The sequence below is a fragment of the Brachyhypopomus gauderio genome, chromosome 8 (assembly GCF_052324685.1).
Source record: "Brachyhypopomus gauderio isolate BG-103 chromosome 8, BGAUD_0.2, whole genome shotgun sequence".
Taxonomy (NCBI): Eukaryota; Metazoa; Chordata; class Actinopteri; order Gymnotiformes; family Hypopomidae; genus Brachyhypopomus; species Brachyhypopomus gauderio.
Window position 1 is genome coordinate 17,010,642 of NC_135218.1, and position 17,760 is coordinate 17,028,401.

The window sequence follows — 17,760 nt, forward strand, 5'->3', positions numbered from 1 at the left end:
AGGGTGTGGAGTGCACTGTGCTACTCACAACGCTACATTTAACAGATAAGGAGAAAAAAAATAAATAACTAGTCGCACCACGTGACATTTCCCTGCTTGCCCATCGCCATGGAAACACCATGGCAACAGCCGAAGCCGCAGCAAGTCCTGCCTTCTGCACAACACAGAAGGTTATGTGCGTCCTCAGGACGAGAGTCCTGCCCAACAGCCGAACTGCAGCACCGCTTTATTAGCAAGCAGTGAAATCACAACCTGGGCTTTAAGGAAACATCCCTGCATTCAGACATGAAACGCCTTTTTCAAAAGATAAGAAGAAAAACAAAAGACTTCACTATGGATGGAGCCAATGGAAAACCCGCTTGCACATCCCTGTCTTAGTACAGCATTCACCACACACGCACACACACACACACGCACACACACGCACACGCGCACACGCACACGCACACACACACAGAGCAGCATCTTGAAGCTGCACACCAGCTCTTTGGGGAGGGCTTGGTTGGAAGAGCTGAGTAGTGGCACTGCGGCCATGCCTCTGCCAGAAATAGATCTGCATGAGCACATAGAACAGGGGCTGCTAATGTGGTCCAGAGCCTCCAGAGCATCTAGCATGAGGACGGAGAACGCAACAGGCTGCTAAGGAAGTTTATGAAAGATCATCAATATAAATTCACAGATTACATCAAGCTAGAACATCAGATTACTAATTTATGGGGTCGAGCTCAAGCTTTAACTGAAATATTAGAGAGCGCCAGTAATCTGGGAAGAGTAATAAGACGTATTAGCGTATTACCGGGGTGTTAAGAAAAACAACACAATAACCTGCACCAGTACAGACCTCTACACCAGTAGAGCATCAACACAATAGCCTGCACCTTCATTTAGAATATTAACCAGGCAATGAACAAACAGTCTTCCATTCATGAACTGCAGCAAGATATGTCACATCAGTCAGGTTTTTGACCCAGAAATCCTTCTCCCTCCTGTGTCTCATTCGTTCCTCCTAGAATATTTGAGGAAACATTTCGTTTGCATTTAAAGACACGCTTTATCTCCAAAGCTCATAAATAATTCCCGTCTCAAGCCTGAAGTCAGAAAGTGCATTCTTCGAATAACGAGATCTCGCTGCAAACGGGCCATAGGCTCCACACACAGATGGAGTCACATTAGAGGAGAGAACGCACTGCTGAATGCCTCCACCTTCAAACAACCAGGCAAGAGGAAGAGCACCACCCACAACAGCAGAAAGACATGCGCTCCGTTTTAAATTCTTAGCATGACTAGCGACTGTCACGGATGCCAAGAACGAAGAATTTCAAATCATGTACTGACATAACGTTAAATTATAGGCTTATATTATTTGTTAAATGCAATGGAAGATGTCAAAAGATGTCCTTTACTGTAGATTTAGAAGAAGTCTGAACACTTCAGAAAGAGCAAGTTTGCTACTCCTATAGATTAGATAGATTAGCAGTACCTGCGCACTGCCCACCAGTTGACCAAGCAGTTAGGATCTTATTCTCATCTGAAATACACAGAGTTGTTGTTCATGTAAATGGTTTAATTCAGTTGCATTGCATGACACACCTCTATCTATACAGGCCTACACCACCACCTCACCACCTGAGCCAGACATGAACCATCACCCCACCAATCCGCAGACTATTAACAGACTTAATAAAGAATAGATACTAATTTCAGAACACTACACGGCATAAGTCATCAGCAGCACAAAGAAAGACCAGGACTTGAACCCCAGCACCACCGGTTGGAGCTCCTTCTCGTGCGCATCAGAGCGACACTGAATGTCCTTGGTGCCACTTGCCACTTCTGCTGCTTGAAAAGTGTTCATGAAAAAGAGATGAAGCCACAGCGCCGTGGTAACAGAGTCGGGGGTGGCAGGAGAAAGGCAGGATAGAAACCCCTTTGTTGCAACCTCCATTCTTCTGGCTTGCGTTTCAGGGCCTGACCCTATTAGCCGGCGTCAGACGCTAATGGGCACAATGAGAGACCAAGCATGGCCCTCCAGGATCTGACCTGTTCACTGCCCTTTCCTGTCCACCCATCGCTCAACAAGGTCATGGGGGAGGAGTGTCTGGCACCTCCCAGCCGGCCCACTGCCGCAGGTATGGGGCGTCACCCTGTCAGGATGATGTTGCTGCGTGTTTCATACAGCTGACTGCCTGAGCGCCTATACAACACTTCCCAGTTATTGATTCCCAGTGAAGACATGAACAGCACTTTCAACACACCCGTTGGAGTGGAGTCACGGATGACACGGAGATAAATGGCATAATGACAAACGGTTATGAGGAGAGAAAGTAAATGTGGCTGATGGCAATGGTAACAAAACTTCTGCAAACCCGGGCAATGGGAAACAACTTAGTTCACAGAAGCAGAGTTATGTATATAAAGTCAGACAGTTAGAAACCAACTTAAAGTATCAGATTACTCAGATAAATGTATCAGATTACCAAAACCAGCAGACATGATCAAATCCAAACAAAGCAAGGCTCACGCACTAGCAGAACGATGTCACAGATCTGACAAGAACATCTGTCAGCAATATGACAACGTTGACAGTCATCACAGGGCACATACCTTATTGCATGTCGGATTGCTAAATGTATGGTAACTGTGACAGTACTGCAGAGTTTAAAAGGAAAGAATGTAAATCGAAGTCATATAAATGCATATAAAAGTCAAATCTACTCTAAAGCAAACTTTCATCAAGAAAGTGCTCTGAACCTGAAGTGGTAACAATACGGAGAACCTACACACTTTGGGCGTACGGGCAGCCCGCGGCAGGCGGGAGGCATGGTGGAGTTTACCTGGCCGGCTCCCGCTGTGATGCAGTCGCTGAAGGCATTGCGGCGTGTAAAGAAGGTGAGCAGCTGTTGCCAGCGTGAGGAGGAGGCGGGCAGGTCCTCGCTGGAGCTGCGTTTGGCCCACTGCCTCTGCTTGGGCCCGGGGGCCCCGTGACCCGCGGCCGCGTTGGCCCGGCCGCCCCGCGGGTACAGCGTGCTGTTGCCAAAGATGTAGTTCATGGTGGCCGCCCGGCGTCCTTCAGGGCTGGAGCGGCACTCCGACGGCTACGGGGCAGAGACGGGCCGGTGTGGAAACGCGGTGCGAGGTGACAGAGAGGCAACGGAGGAGGAGGAGGAGGAAGAGGAGGAGGGGGGGCCCCACCTGGGTAAAGTTACAGCATCCTCTCCTGAGTTTCACAGATGCACAACACAAAAGCGAGCCGGAGAACACGAGTCCAAAGCCCATCCGCCTGCAGTCAGCAAACCTGGCACGGCTGGACTAGCGAGGGGTCAAGCGAACAGCAGCCTCATGCTAACCAGAGGCAGAGTGGGAAAAAAGAAGGACGGAGGAGCCTGCGCTGCCCGCGAGACGTCCACGCCAGCCTGGGGTCCGGCTCCAGACTACTGGAGACCTGAGTGAGGATCAATGCTGGGACGGGGAGCTCTCTCTGCATGAGGGGAACTCTAAGAGCTTGGAGAGGCAGGAAATGGGTTCAATTATCAGGCAAGTGTTGCAGGCGAAAGCCCATAGACTCCCCTAGGGATTCTTAATCTAAATGGACTAGGGCTACTGGACTGGCCATGAACAGGTTATCAATCACAGCACATTCTTAATAGCAACAGAAAGCCTTGCTGGGCACATTAAATATGAATGGTTGCATTCAGGGCGGTGCTATGTAGAATAAAGAAGACTAGGGATATGGTCTCTCCTCCTAGACATGGCTCCTCTGGGAGTAGGTGGACAGTTGCACAGCAGCTCAGCAGAACCACCCAGTCTCGTCACTGGAAAGCCACAGATTCCCCCCCCCTCTCCTGGCAGTTGAAGCAAACAGCGTCCTTGTTTAAAAAAGGTGTGAACAATGCACATTCACCAAAACTCCGGTGCTAATGAACATACTCACGAATCCCGAGCGAGAGACAAAGGGATGTCAGGACCACGGGCGAGGAAGATCCAGCCAGGGGGGCAAAATCCAAAAGCAGGATGAGCGCTCCTCGCTCAGCACATGAGCCCATGCTGCCCGGCCGCTCCTCGTGATCCGGATCCGTGTTCACACTGCGGACTCTCTCTCTCTCTCTCTCCATCTACCGCGCACGCATGATTCAGTGAGGGGGAGACAACAGGCTGTGTCTTCGCGGGCAGGGAAAGGAAAGAAAAAAAAAAAAGGGAAAGCAAATTCAAAAATAACCACATGCCCATGTTAACGTGCACACAACGCCTGCAAGCGTGCAGCGGGGCGAGCCTCTGCTCCTCAGCCCGCCTGAGAAGCCCGTGCAGCAGCAGAAACTATCCGAGGTGCCACAGGTGTCAAATGAGGTAACAGACATTGTCACAGCTTGTGCTTCTGTTCCCCCAGGACCAAAACCATGGCAACAGCTTTCACATCAAATAAAGCGGGCAGCCCCACGGAGCATGTGCACCGCCTTGCCCGCCACTGAATTGTGCTCAAGAAACAAAGCAGCACAAACCGTTGCACCAGGTAGCGGTTAGCTTAGTTTGAAATAGAGCACATAAATTATCTGGGTTTGCTATATGGTTACAGAGCCTATTATTTTGGATTTGATATACAATAAATATTGGTGTCGGTATATGGTTCTTTAGAAAAAACCCTAAAATCAAAGCTTTAAAGGAAATCATAGGTGCTAATATGTGAAGCATGTTTGACATGCTAAGCTAATGTTGGGTGATATGCTAAAAGCAGTCAAGAACCTTGTACACGAAGAGATTTCTGTGGTATGCAATATGGTCAAGTATAATTCCTAAATCAGAATTAATTATACATCATATTAAAGGGGAGTTGTATGTTACAAAATTTATGTTCAACTCTAAATCCAGCATACACTGATCATCTGATCATCATGACAGGAACTTTCAACCACATTGCCCAGTTGTAGGTGGCAGTATGCATCACTATGGCTGCCCTGTTAGTGAAACCAACCAGGAGGTCATGCCCAATATCCACATTCAGATGCTAAAGCAGTCTACATTAATCTCTCTACATGATAACTTCCCATTTCAAATTGGTCCCAATACATTTTGGGATGTCTCAATAATTCAGCACCAATTAAAACAAAACACAACCAAAACCCCAGGCATTAATATTTCATGAACATGCTGGTGCAGATCCAGTGGCCTGGGTCACTGATTTGGTGCTGTTCCCTGTTCCCACGTGACCTAGATGCTGTAAACACACACGGGCAGGTGTTGAATAACCACTCCAAAGTCTCAAGACTCTTCACACGATATGAGCACATCACTGCTTATTTAACATGGGATTAAAAGTAGTTTTTTCCTATTATACAATTGCATTTCCATAAATTGCCCTATAAAATTAAGAACTTATATATGCTGCATTTGGCAGACAGATGCTCTTTTCCAGAGTGATTTGCAATTTAAGTCAAGTTACAGTGGTAAGTGAATGTAGGGTTAGGAGTCTTATCGGTATAATATGAAGCAGAGTTGCTAAACACAGTGCTATACCAACAACTATTATTATTAGGTACTAGCACTACCTGAGCATGTTGCACTAAACTGCATTATACTGATTTAAGTAGATATAAGCATAATGCTTTTGGTCTGGTTCTCCAAGGAGCACAGATGATGTTTCTCTGTGCTCACCTTTAATGCAGAATGCCAATCCTCCAATCTGTCGTCAGCTTAAGTTACAACCATAAAGCTTTAACACAGTCTCGACTAACCATCTCACTGCGTTGCTTGGCTTGCTTCTTTTTGCAGCCCTCAAATAGTTATGGTAGCTAAGTGCTGGCTAGCGTCTGAGAGGAACACCCAATACTAGCTTAGCATGGAACCTCTAGCAGCATTAAGAAATGGAAATGACCGTGACCAAGTGTCTATTAATGGTTTGCAGGAAAAACACTGACCAGACAAGCAAGCTACAGCAGACAACTCGCCGTCTAGATGCCTGCAATGGTTTTGGTAAATGTCCTATGCCAGCTCAAATGTAGATTTTTAAATGGTTCAGTTGCTGTCTGTCAGTTTATGTCTATAGGTCATTGCTCTCCAATAAGAAGAGGGGCTTTTCCCCTCATATAAAAGCAGCTTTGATATAATCTAAATGTGGTGGAGTGTTGACCATTTTCCTTTAAGAGTGGTAGGTTACATAGCAGCTGTTTACTGCGTCCAACAAAAAATTCCAAAAATATTGATACGCAAACATGCTTCTTTTTATAATGCCTATATATGAACCACACATCTTTTTATGTGTTTATGCATTCACTCCTGCACATGGGGTATGTGCACCTTTTAAGAAGCCTTTCCACTTTGGAAATCATGTTACAAACACAAGCCACTCATTTTCCTCTAGCAAACCAAATAAGCACAGGGAGAAGGCAGACATCCTCACTACCGATCACAATTTTTCACCAGTAATCTGAACTAACCCGACCAGTGAGACGTGCTCCACTCTGTTATCAGAACACCACTACACTGGATCATTCCTGTCGAATACCACAGCCAATCTTACTTTAATCTCTTTCCTCCGCACACACACACACACCAGCAGCGGAAAGACTAAAAGGCCCACTTACAAAAGGCCTTGTGGGCCAGCGGCCGCCTCCTCCGTTTACCGCCTCGTGGTGCCCGAACTTCTCTTCATCTCCCTCTCCTGAAGCCATCGATCGATAGCGCAATACAAGGACAGAGTGCTTCAGCAAGGCCCTGCTACGGGCTTAAGCTCTCAGCCCCCTGGACCAAATGAATTCTGCAGGTAAACAAGGAGAGATATGGGCGTTTATTTCACAGACAGATTTCTGACTGCCCGTCTTTCCGGGCTTGGCGCTACGTTACGAAGGACTGGGCAGAGGCCGTATTTCTCACCACACAGGATTACTTTGTGGTTTCACCAGCTCCATAATCAACAAAAGAAACTTTGCAATACATTCTATCAAAAATAGGTAAATAATTGCTGAAAGGAGTAACTAAGAACGAAGCCAGTTTCAACCGTCGTGTTTTATCCATCTTGAGCATGCACAGCAATAAAACAACTAGCCACAAGAGCTTGAGGAAGGGTCCAAAATGCTTTGTTCTACAATACTGATGATTGTGCTTTGACACTGAGAAGAACTGGGTGACATGAAGCAAGGATGTATTAATTAAAGGGCATTTGCATTCCACAAGAGCAACAGAAGCGCACCGTCAACCTAAGGCTAGTTACAAGCTGCACGTCACAATCAAACAAAAAAGGAGTTCAAGACTAAACAGAAAAGTCTGTTTATCTGGGTTTGCAGATACACATCAGATACACATCATCATCTGACACATCATGGCTATAACATTCATTTTTGAGCTTTGAGGGGGAATTTGTCATACCCCAGCCTCTGTAAACATGTGTCAGAGCCCCACAACCAATCTAAACAATGCAGCAGTCTCTAAACCATGACCAACACCACAGAGGAACAGGTAGGTGCTGATAATGAGCAAGAAATCCCCCCCCCCCACACACACACACACACACACAAATCTAAGAAGCAGCCCAGAAGTTGTTCCACGTTCCTCAGCACTGTAGAGGGCGTAAGCGGAATATGTGCCCTCTCTCACATCCGATGAGCTGATTTACATGCAGAGCTCAAAGCTAGCTGACATAGAGCAGGCGGTGCTTGCCAGCATGCCTTCCTGCGAGCTGCCTCCCGATTCCAGCGCCGGCTACCCACCAGCAGCTGCAGCTCCCGGGTCCTCCCACTCCTCCAGGACGCCCTCAGCAGGCACCGGGCCATTTTCTTGGCGTACCAAACGGAGGAGAGCACATCAGCCAGCAGCACTGGTACGCAAGAGTAGCATTCAGGATGGGGACGAGAGTCCCGGACGAGCCTCCCTCTGGGCTTTCCGCCTCAAGGAGCTGTGAGCTGTGGTGTGGTAAGCAGAGAGCGTTCAGCATCCAGGGAGAGGGTGGTTGGAGTGAGCCTTTCACCCAACGTCCACCCTTGACCGGATCCAGTGAGAGGGCTTGTAGGAGAAGTGGGACTCCTGCACGGAAGTGCTGGGGACTCTGGATCACACCATCATCTTGCTCCCCTCTGGGAGGACACCCCCCCATTACAGTCCTCTGCTCCTGCTTTCTGCTGGCAAAATAACCAGGAGAGAGGGACACACCAGCAGAGGACATGATGGATGGGGCAGGGAGCAGAGGCACGACGAGTTAGGGCAGCACGGTCAGTCTGTGGCCACGCAGCTCGCAGGGTCACATGACTGCCATTATGCTGTCAAAAGCTCACAGCAAGACCGGAAATCAGCACCCATAAGACGTCATGACTTATTACGTCACATTTCAGCGGTAATAAAGTACCTGACAGTCACACACACCTCATATACAATTGGAAGTGCATCGTTACCTTTGTTTTGCTGGTTTGTGTTTGAGAGTAAGAGCAAAGAGTTACTCTTGTAGCTACAATGCCACTGGAAAAATGTCCAAGTCTAAAGTATACCGTTTCATTTGATTCAGTGGAGGTGTTACTGTTAGACATAAAATGCCCCAGAAAATACTTGAAGGCATGTAGAGTAATAGAGGCTACCGTGTAGTAAACGGTCTGCAACACTAATGAAGCCACCACCATGAATCAGCTCATTTTATGCTAATGGAACCAGTTTGCTCAGGTTTGACCACATGCCCTTTCGTCGTGAGCATGTGAGGCCACAGTGCTGGAAGGTGAACATCACTCCTCTGAAGGTGCCGAGAGACGCTTAGCACTGGTAACCAGCATCTCAACCAGAGACAGAGGTTCTGGCATCTCTGCTAAGGGAAGAGTGTGTTGCTGTAATGTCTGAGCAGAAGGCCTGAGGCCTCAGGCCCATGAAATGGGCCGCTCACCTCTGAGAGAGCACAACCAATCGCTGCCGGACCACTTCACCAGGACCGAGAAGAGAGAGTAGATGAAAACAGCACACACTTGGAGAGAAGTGTAAGTGTCTAAGCACACACTCCAGAAAGACAACAGCACCATGCATCAGAACCTATTGCAGTGTCATATGTTGACACAGGACTGTACCGAACCCAGCACAGGAGATTATCTTGTTGAATTTAGGGCAGGGGGCAGCAGAAATGGCTCTTCTTAGGTCCCATTACTTAGTGTGGCTGAACAGAGCTAATGCACTTAGTACCCTTGTCACATCATCTCCAAACATACGCCTGTATCACTTATGACGAGCAGAAAAGATCGCACCGCATGAAAGAGACTGTCAAACTAAAAAAAAACAGCAGAAAATGTTCCTTGCATATTTGATTATCTTCATGTAGCCTACTGTCAATTTCATTTTTCAGCTAATGAACTAATGATGGAATGCCTGCATAATAACATTGACCTTGGTGATATTTGGTTAAAAATAAAACCAAAAGTGTACTGTAATATGAGACATGGGGTGGCCGGACAAACCCTAAAAACATATGAAATCAACCTAAACTTCACAGAAATGACTAACGATAGAAGGTCTGTGTTGCAAGTAGCCTTGATGTTCTAACGGTGGTAGGAAAGCTGCTCTATATTCTGAGGGAACACTCAGACTTGTGATTAAGAAGCCCGATCATAATTAATATCCTAATAATGTGGAGAGCTAGCCAGAACATTGGGTAAGTGAGTGAATGTAATTTGCCTTGATGATACCAGCATGTTAAATAAAATAAATCCTCACCTCTAAGCAAAGTGACTCTCCTTGATTTAACAGGGGGTGACGAGACGTCTGGCTTTAAAACTAACAGCCTGAGACCCAAGCCACTGAGAAAGTGTACTGTTACATAAACACCAGAACAAACCCAAAAAAACCCCAGTCTGTCAAAACACATTCAGTGTGAAAGGGAATTCAGCACCGACCCTGAAAACGCCAAAGCACGATAAACTGAGACCATGTGCAAGTGAGTGGTCACTCAGAGCAGCACAATATATCGTTTATTAATCATTATCGCGATGTTGACCACTGCACTGCTGATACTGCAGTGGGTGCAAAATGCAAATGAGCCACCTAACAAATCACTTTCTTATCGCACGATATAAAATCCTCATCAATCCCAAGTGCTTAAATGAATCACAGTATTCTCACAGTACAAAAATTTCAATAATTTTGATTAAATAATTCAGAATTAGCCTCTGATGATGCTACACCAATGTTCACCAGTGTGAATTAATATATCCGAAGGCATACCACAATCGCACTTGTGTGTGCAAATGCAGCTTGGTAATTTTGTCATGCAAGTCCAGTTCCACAGCTCAAATTTCGAATGTTTTCTTTGTAGCAAATCCAGTTAAAATATGGATCCACAAAGCAGGTTATTTTAGCAATCCATGTCTTTGGCTTTGTTGGCATGGCTTACCTGGAAACAGACCTAGGTGACTAGGAATTAAAGCCCAAAGTGGTACATTATGAATTAAACGAGTAAACCAAGGGCACGAGTACACCAGCACAGGAGCGTCTGAACCCAACAGAACCATCGCACCCAACTGCACAAGACAGAAGGAGCTCTACTCATAGTCAGCATGCCCTGCGACAGCTTTGCCATCTAGTGGCTGAAGAGAATATTGCACCACACATATCTTGTGCTAAGTAACACGCTTTCTTCCCTTTTGCTTTTCAGGAGCAGGTGATCCATCACTCCACAAGAGTACAGAGATCCTCTGGGATCTAAAGCGGGTGCCACACGGACCCCTCCAATGAGAAGACAGATGCAAATGAGGCCATAGATGTAGAGCGGAGCCCTGCACGGTTACCTGTAGGAGGGAATCGCCGCGTGAAAACAGCGTGGACAAGGCAGGGGCCGGCAGGTCCTCTCCTCCTACCGCAGGCGTGCCATCAAAAACGCACTCCAGAGACTCTACCTACAGAGGGACCACGCAGGGTGACGGACAGCACAAGCAGACTGAGAAACACACAGGACCCGAGACGGTGGCCACGGCGGTCGACAGGAACACACAGTTATCAGGCGTCCTGAAAGGGGACGGCTTTGTGAAGGATGCCTGACAAAACCTCCATAGCTGCAGCACAGTCTAGACCGAGCTGCACGCTCACGGATGGCTGGAGCACAGGATGATCACCATGAAGCCATCAGAGCGGGACGGAAATATTAAATATGCGGGGAGATTACGAATGGAATGGAAAACATATGAAGCACAGCCTTCAATCCACAGGATGGGTGAGCCACAGGGCCACAAAACATAACGCATGGAGGAAAGAGGAGGACAATGATTGGTTGATGCCAAACTACACGGCTATGACACACTGGGTCCAGGGTGTGCATATTCTTATCCGACGCTGAAGATGACAACCATGCTAGATGTTACTTTTCAACATCTGGTTTAGTTTACAAAGCGAGCTTGAAAGGTGACCCTGTGGGTGGCTCAGTGATCTTGCTGAGCTAAAATAGGTGTGGATCCAGAGTGCCTGAGTGGGGTCTGAGTGAAAGTATGTTTGGGTTGAGTGGGGCTGAACGGAGTTGTGTGGGTCTAAATGGGTCTGAGTGGAGTTGTGTGGGTCTGAATGTCAACCGTGCCATTCTCAAGCCTCTGCAGGTACACAGGCCAGTCACGGGTGAGCTCAGTCGGGCAGCCCGGAGCGGCACAAGATGTCATCTCCATCTGTCCTGAGGACTCCAGCCAAATGCATGCTGAGAGTGGACGCAGAAACCCGGCCAGGGGCGAACCGCTAGGACTTAGACGCTCACAACGCTTAGAAATTACATTCCAAATCATGCCTGTTTAAATACATCTACATTGTCACAATATAAAAGTACTTTTGCTCCAGAAGATAATATAATGCTGGTTGTGTTGCAGAATTGAAAGATTACACCCTGAATGGGCCCATCTGGTAACTGGCCTGCAAACAGAGTGTGTTCTTTAAATAGCCGCTTGCCGAGGGGAGTGGAGGGGGTTGTGGTGCATTGTGTACAGTAGACTACAACATGCACGACTGTGCAATCTCCATTCAGGCTGAGGCTTAACAGCGCACACAGCAGACCACTGGCTAAATGATCATCGCCGCTAAACCCACTTAATGCAACGCATTAAATGGCAGGGTAATGATGAAGCGAAAACAGCAGCTGAAAAGCACTTTTACACAAAAGTAAATGCAACATCTCACACTGGTTTTTAGATTAGGCAGCACACACTGAAACACATATGATTAATGTAAAACCAATTCAAACATGCATTATGTTGCATGGTATTTGTGAGAAGTTGTTTCACTACTATCAGCCACAAGGTGGGGTCAGACATCTAGAATCTTTTCTAAGGGAAAAGTCAGACCCATCATGTCCTCTTCAGCTTGACTTTGCAACAAATCACTCTGCAGCACTATATTAAACTATATTAAACACTACAGCTTTTCCCACCATAGAACCAAAGAGGAAAAGGAATGATGGCATATGGAATATGCATTATAGTCTCATGTTCTCTTGTCTAAGAATTAGAAGGGAAATGGAGAGACAGGGAGGCGTGGCTGGGGCCAGCAGGCAGGGAGACCCACCCAGCTATAGCGCAGGCTGGGTCACCACCACTCACCACACAAGCAGGTGAGTTTGTGAGCAAGTGAAGGAGTGTGAATGAGTGAAGAAATGTGTGAGTGAGTGAGTGAGTGAGTGAGTGAGTGAGTGAGTGAGTGAGCGTGTGAGGGAGCGAGCATGTAAGTGAGTGTGTGAGGGAGCGAGCGTGTGAGTGAGTGTGCGAGGGAGCGAGCGTGTGAGTGAGTGTGTGAGGGAGCGAGCATGTAAGTGAGTGTGTGAGGGAGCGAGCGTGTGAGTGAGTGTGCGAGGGAGCGAGCGTGTGAGTGAGTGTGTGAGGGAGCGAGCGTGTGAGTGAGTGTGTGATCGAGGGAGCATGTGAGAGAGGGAGCGTGTGAGAGAGGGAGCGTGTGAGTGAGTGTGTGAGGGAGCGAGCATGTAAGTGAGTGTGCGAGGGAGCGAGCGTGTGAGTGAGCGTGTGAGGGAGCGAGCGTGTGAGTGAGTGTGTGAGGGAGCGAGCGTGTGAGTGAGTGTGTGATCGAGGGAGCATGTGAGAGAGGGAGCGTGTGAGAGAGGGAGCGTGTGAGTGAGTGTGTGAGGGAGCGAGTGTGTGAGTGTGTGAGGGAGCGAGTGTGTGAGCGAGTGTATGAGCGTGTGAGTGTGTGAGGACGAGGGGGCAAGAAGGCATCGGTGCTGCTCTGTGCTGCTCAGCCCAGGTGTGACGAGCACAGCTTTGCAGGAATGAAGGAGACTACAGTGATCTGTACAGCACAGAACTGTCCACCTCGGAACTGCCCTGTAGGACACTGTCCAGCGTGGAACTGTCCACCTCATCCGGCGGGACACTGTCCGGCGGGACACTCCTGCAAGCAGCTGAAACCCTCTCCTATAATATATCTCACTGTGGACTTCAGTAATCAGGCATTCCCACAGCATGTGGGTGTTAACGTGAGCACAATCACAGACATGCATCTCGCCGCTACACACAGAATAGCCACAGTCCACTTGGCTGGAGTCCAATCTGTGAGGTGGATGAGAATAAGACCACAGTATATGCTGAAGCACTCCTCCTACAGATCAGCCTTTTCTGGTAGTATCTGAGTGAGCTACGTTTCGGAGGTAGTATGGTCTCTTGCGTGTGTGGCAATACCTTTGTCATGGGCCAAATCATTGGCGTCATGCCACATGTAACCTTGACAAAAAGAGTCCATATTATAATGAGAATTTAGCATAGGAGAGCGATGGTTGACATGCTCTTCATAATACAGTCTACAGATGTGAAAAGCAACTGCAGGAACATGCGTGGGCACTGCACCACAAAGTCACACATCGTCTACACGTGTTCACTGTGTACGCATGTTTGGGATGACACACTGAACCAGACGGCATGCCAGCAGGAAACGGACCCGAGTCAGAGGAGGCCGTGCAGGGGCCGTACCTTCATGGGCGAGATGTGGGAATGGGAGACGAAGCCGTGCACGTTCTCGATCTGGGAGATGTTCTTCTCTGCAACCTGCACCAGCTCGGGCGGCTGCAGGTCCGCGGGGAGGCGGGCGGAGGTGATCTCCGCGGGCGATGTGGGGTCCTCATCCTGGTATCTGTATTTCTGAAAGGGGAAAGAAGGAAATATTGTGCCTTTGTTCAAGAAGACGCACGGTGTAGTATGAGCACGCAGTAGCCTGAGACCACCACCCTCTCAGCCAATTTTGAAGACAGTACCATCTGTGCCCTTCTCGAGAAAGACATTCCCATAATTCTGTTCACTGGACCACGATAACAGTGAAATACATGGTGGATGGACTATTGCACCAATTAGCCTGACTGATAAATGGCTTTGCAATTAAAAGTTAATCGCGTTTCTCATCGTTTCAACAATCATATTTGTGTTTGCAGATTGCCAGGTGTCATTTACAGCTTTCATTTTGCCTCTCAGCAGGTTAGCTAATTGGCTATTTAATCAGTCTGTCAGCAGCATGTCGATGGTGGTTTCTGGGCCAACCCTACAAAACAAGCAAACTATGTTAACTAAAAAATGTAAGAGTATAAGAGTTGTATGACCCCAAAAAAAACTTTAGCAAGCATTCCATTAGTTCATCTTTCAGACATAAATCAGTTATTAAAAGTGCTCTATGAATGCATTCAAAATGAAATAATATTTAGAAAAAAAGGAACCAGCTGTCTAACACACACCTGAGAGTTACAAACACTACACAACACTAATATTCATCTCACAGGAAGGCAATGAGCAATATCAAAGTCTCACAGAGTGAGCTTTGCAAAACACACTGATGAATGTCAAGAGATCAAACAGAACGCTCTCCTCCGTGCTGCGTCTCCATCCTGACCTGATCTCGTCTGTTCACGGAGCCCAGGTGTATACACAGCACGCCACTAAACGCTCTATAACATACAACCAACACTCGCTCCAGCCCGCAGGCCCATGAGCTCATTAGGATGCCGACAACAAATTACGACCAGAAAGCACCAAAAATAGGCTAACATATTTGTTCCTTTTTTTTTCTCATCCTCTAAACAATATGTATTACCATACATCCAAAAAATAATCATTCACCAGCTGTCAGCTGGAGTCACTGAAGAGAATGTCCACATTAATCTGTTCAGAAATACACCCCACATTTTTCAACCCTCCCAGACTCAGAAACTCTGAACATATTTTGAATCTTCTCCCCAGACCTATTTTTGCAGTGCTACCCTGGTATCTTGGTGGCATAAATCAGAGCCAAGGCATGCTGGGAAGGCTTGGTCCTCCCAAAGGAGGCCGTTCAAAGGCAGCGGCCCCGGAGAAACTCCCTGACTGATGACCGTGCGGGACTGCTAAGATGGGAAACACTGCAGTAATGAACCCAGCCCCATGTAGCACGGAGTCTCAAGAGTCTAGGAGGTGACCTATATTATTCAGCGTCTTCGTATATCCATACACATCCATCTCTCCCCACCTCTACGTGAACAGGGCAACCCCAAAACTTCTAAAATGTGCTGCGGAGGTATTCCCATCATATCAAGGCCACGGAAGGGAATGTGGCTCCTCCAGAACACAGGAGCAAAGTGGGCCAGACCTATAAAGTTAGCTAGGTCCAAGTCGGAAAAGAGCCGTCCACGCACGAGGCTGACAGTAGCTTGCAGTCACTCCAGACCCACATGCAGAGCAGATTCATTTCCGTGCCATGCTGGAGCGTCTCATGCCACTGCTCGCAGCTCCCTGGGCATGCCACCCCCTCCGGCTCTGCTGCCCGCGTCTCCCCAGGGCCCGAAGCATGTGCCCAAAGCAAGGCCCATCATCAACCCAGCCTTGCTGCAAGCCGGTCTACCAAATTGCAAGTGGAACATTATCAAAACTTGATATAGGTTGATATAGGTTAAGCTTGCAGCTAAATGCAAATTTCCTCTCCTGAAAGTGTTTGCATGGTCTTATTTTTTCCCCACTAGGAGCTCCAATTGACATTTTGTTACCTGTGTGCCATCTCACATCATCTCCCATCATGATGTAAATGATATTTAACAGCATCACATTCAGCATCTACAGTTCTGCAGTGCTTTGGGCTTGTGAATCATTCACTGTGTATCTGAATGCTGAAATGCATCTACGCAGTATAGATGTGGTATTTATTTCAAAGACGCACACTTTCAGTTTCCTCAGCACGGTGTTGCAAAGCACTACACTAAAACGATCAGTACGTGGACAGCGGGGACGTTCTCCACCCCAGGTGCAGTTCTAATGACGGCAGTGGCGTGCACAGACATTTAGGGGGGCAAGTGCTCGGGCGGGGGGGGGGGGGGGGGGGGGGGGGGTGATGGGAGGGCACTTTTTAGCGCACGTGGAACACTTAATTATAAAAAAATTACAAGCACATGTTGTATGAAATTTGACATTTTATTTGTAACATTCTCTAAACGTGAGTTTTCAATGGAGAAAAGTCACGCAGCCAACTGATAAAATCCATATCCAATATTAACTATATACAGTCATTGTTAAGTCCTTCAGTTAACTTCTGCTTACCCTCCACTGTCTGCAGGCCTTGTTGCATATATTTTGCAATTAGTAAATCAATGTAGGCCTACAATTAAGACAATAAAAAGACCAAAAAGTAGGAGGAGTTATAGGCTACTGAGTGTTGTCATTACATGACAACATTTTTCACAGGTAATGGGGAACTTCCCGTTTCTTCTTTCACAAATGAATGTGTTAATTTATGTTGCCTAGCAAAACCTATACAACAGAAGACGTTCAGCTTAACACATAGATTTGCAAACTCTACCTTAATTATTTGTATGTGGTCGTCCTCACGTTATCTATCATTGATTTGGGCTAGAGCGACTAGTTTATCAGGTGACCAGTCGGCTAAAAATGCTGAGTAGTTTGGTGCTGTATGAGACATTTCACAGCACAAGAAAATTATTTCATGTTGGGATTAGAGGGCAAACGGTACGATTTGACTTGATGTGTATGTGACCTGGCTGGTGGGGCACGGGAGAAGAAGTCTATCTGTGACCGTGCGTGCTGTGCTGAAGACGCTTCCATCCACTCACTGAACTGAACTGCTGCTGCAGCGCATCTGGTGTTAAAGGAAGAGAGAGGTCGGGTGTGTGTGAGGTGGTGGCTCATTTCAGGGCATTGTTTTTAATCGCTCAGGTTTTCAAAAGATCATTTCAAACCGACCTCAGTAAAATGATAATAATAATAATAAAAAAAAATAAATAAATAAAATAAATAAATAAAAAACCCCCGAAGTTTCAAAAGGGCACTTTCGTTGATAAAGGGCAGAGTTGGTGGTGCTTTAGCACCACCTGATGTCTATGTGTGCACGCCACTGAATGACGGAGACTGTCCACTCCTGTGAATGTCTCAGGCGATTCAGCGGTGGTACAACTCGTAGGTGCGTACAAATGGCAGCACCACAGATCTGGTACAGCGAGCAAACTGGCGATAACCAGGCCCTGCTGGTGAGGTCATTACACTGCTGGGTGTACAGGTGCGTCCAGCCCAAAGCCCCAGACACTCCCCCTGTGAGGCCAGCTTGCTCCGATAATGAGCTGCAGAGGTGGGTCAGTCTTCTCACCCTGAGCCTCTCGATCCAACTGGAGTGCAACCGACCACCCATGGTACTTTCAACTCCCGGCTCACGGAACACACTTCCTCTCCTAATGGTGATGTGCGGCGCTGTGACCCTAAACCAGTATGAAAGCTTCCACATGAATTCATAAGATGTATGGTGGCAGGTCCCCTGCTCGGCCAGAGCCCATTTCTCCCTGTCTTCTCCCTGAGGTTTGCTGTGTTT

At 47.4% G+C, this 17,760-nt stretch overlaps 1 protein-coding gene across 18 annotated transcripts in view; it reads right to left on the reverse strand.

Annotated features, from left to right (window-relative positions):
- The window catches only part of dlg1a (discs large MAGUK scaffold protein 1a), a 92,415-nt gene that overhangs the window by 45,119 nt on the left and 29,536 nt on the right, over window positions 1-17,760 (reverse strand). For 10 of the 18 annotated variants that reach the window (XM_077015012.1, XM_077015010.1, XM_077015011.1 and 7 more), the window contains 2 exons: window positions 13,902-14,069; window positions 10,740-10,847 (listed from right to left, as the gene is read on the reverse strand). In XM_077015012.1, the coding sequence (XP_076871127.1) occupies window positions 10,740-10,847; window positions 13,902-14,069 (276 nt within the window). Of the gene's footprint in view, window positions 1-1,768; window positions 1,778-2,834; window positions 4,099-10,739; window positions 10,848-13,901; window positions 14,070-17,760 lie in introns of those variants that run through there. The other 8 variants (XM_077015022.1, XM_077015019.1, XM_077015018.1 and 5 more) reach the window with 3 other exon arrangements.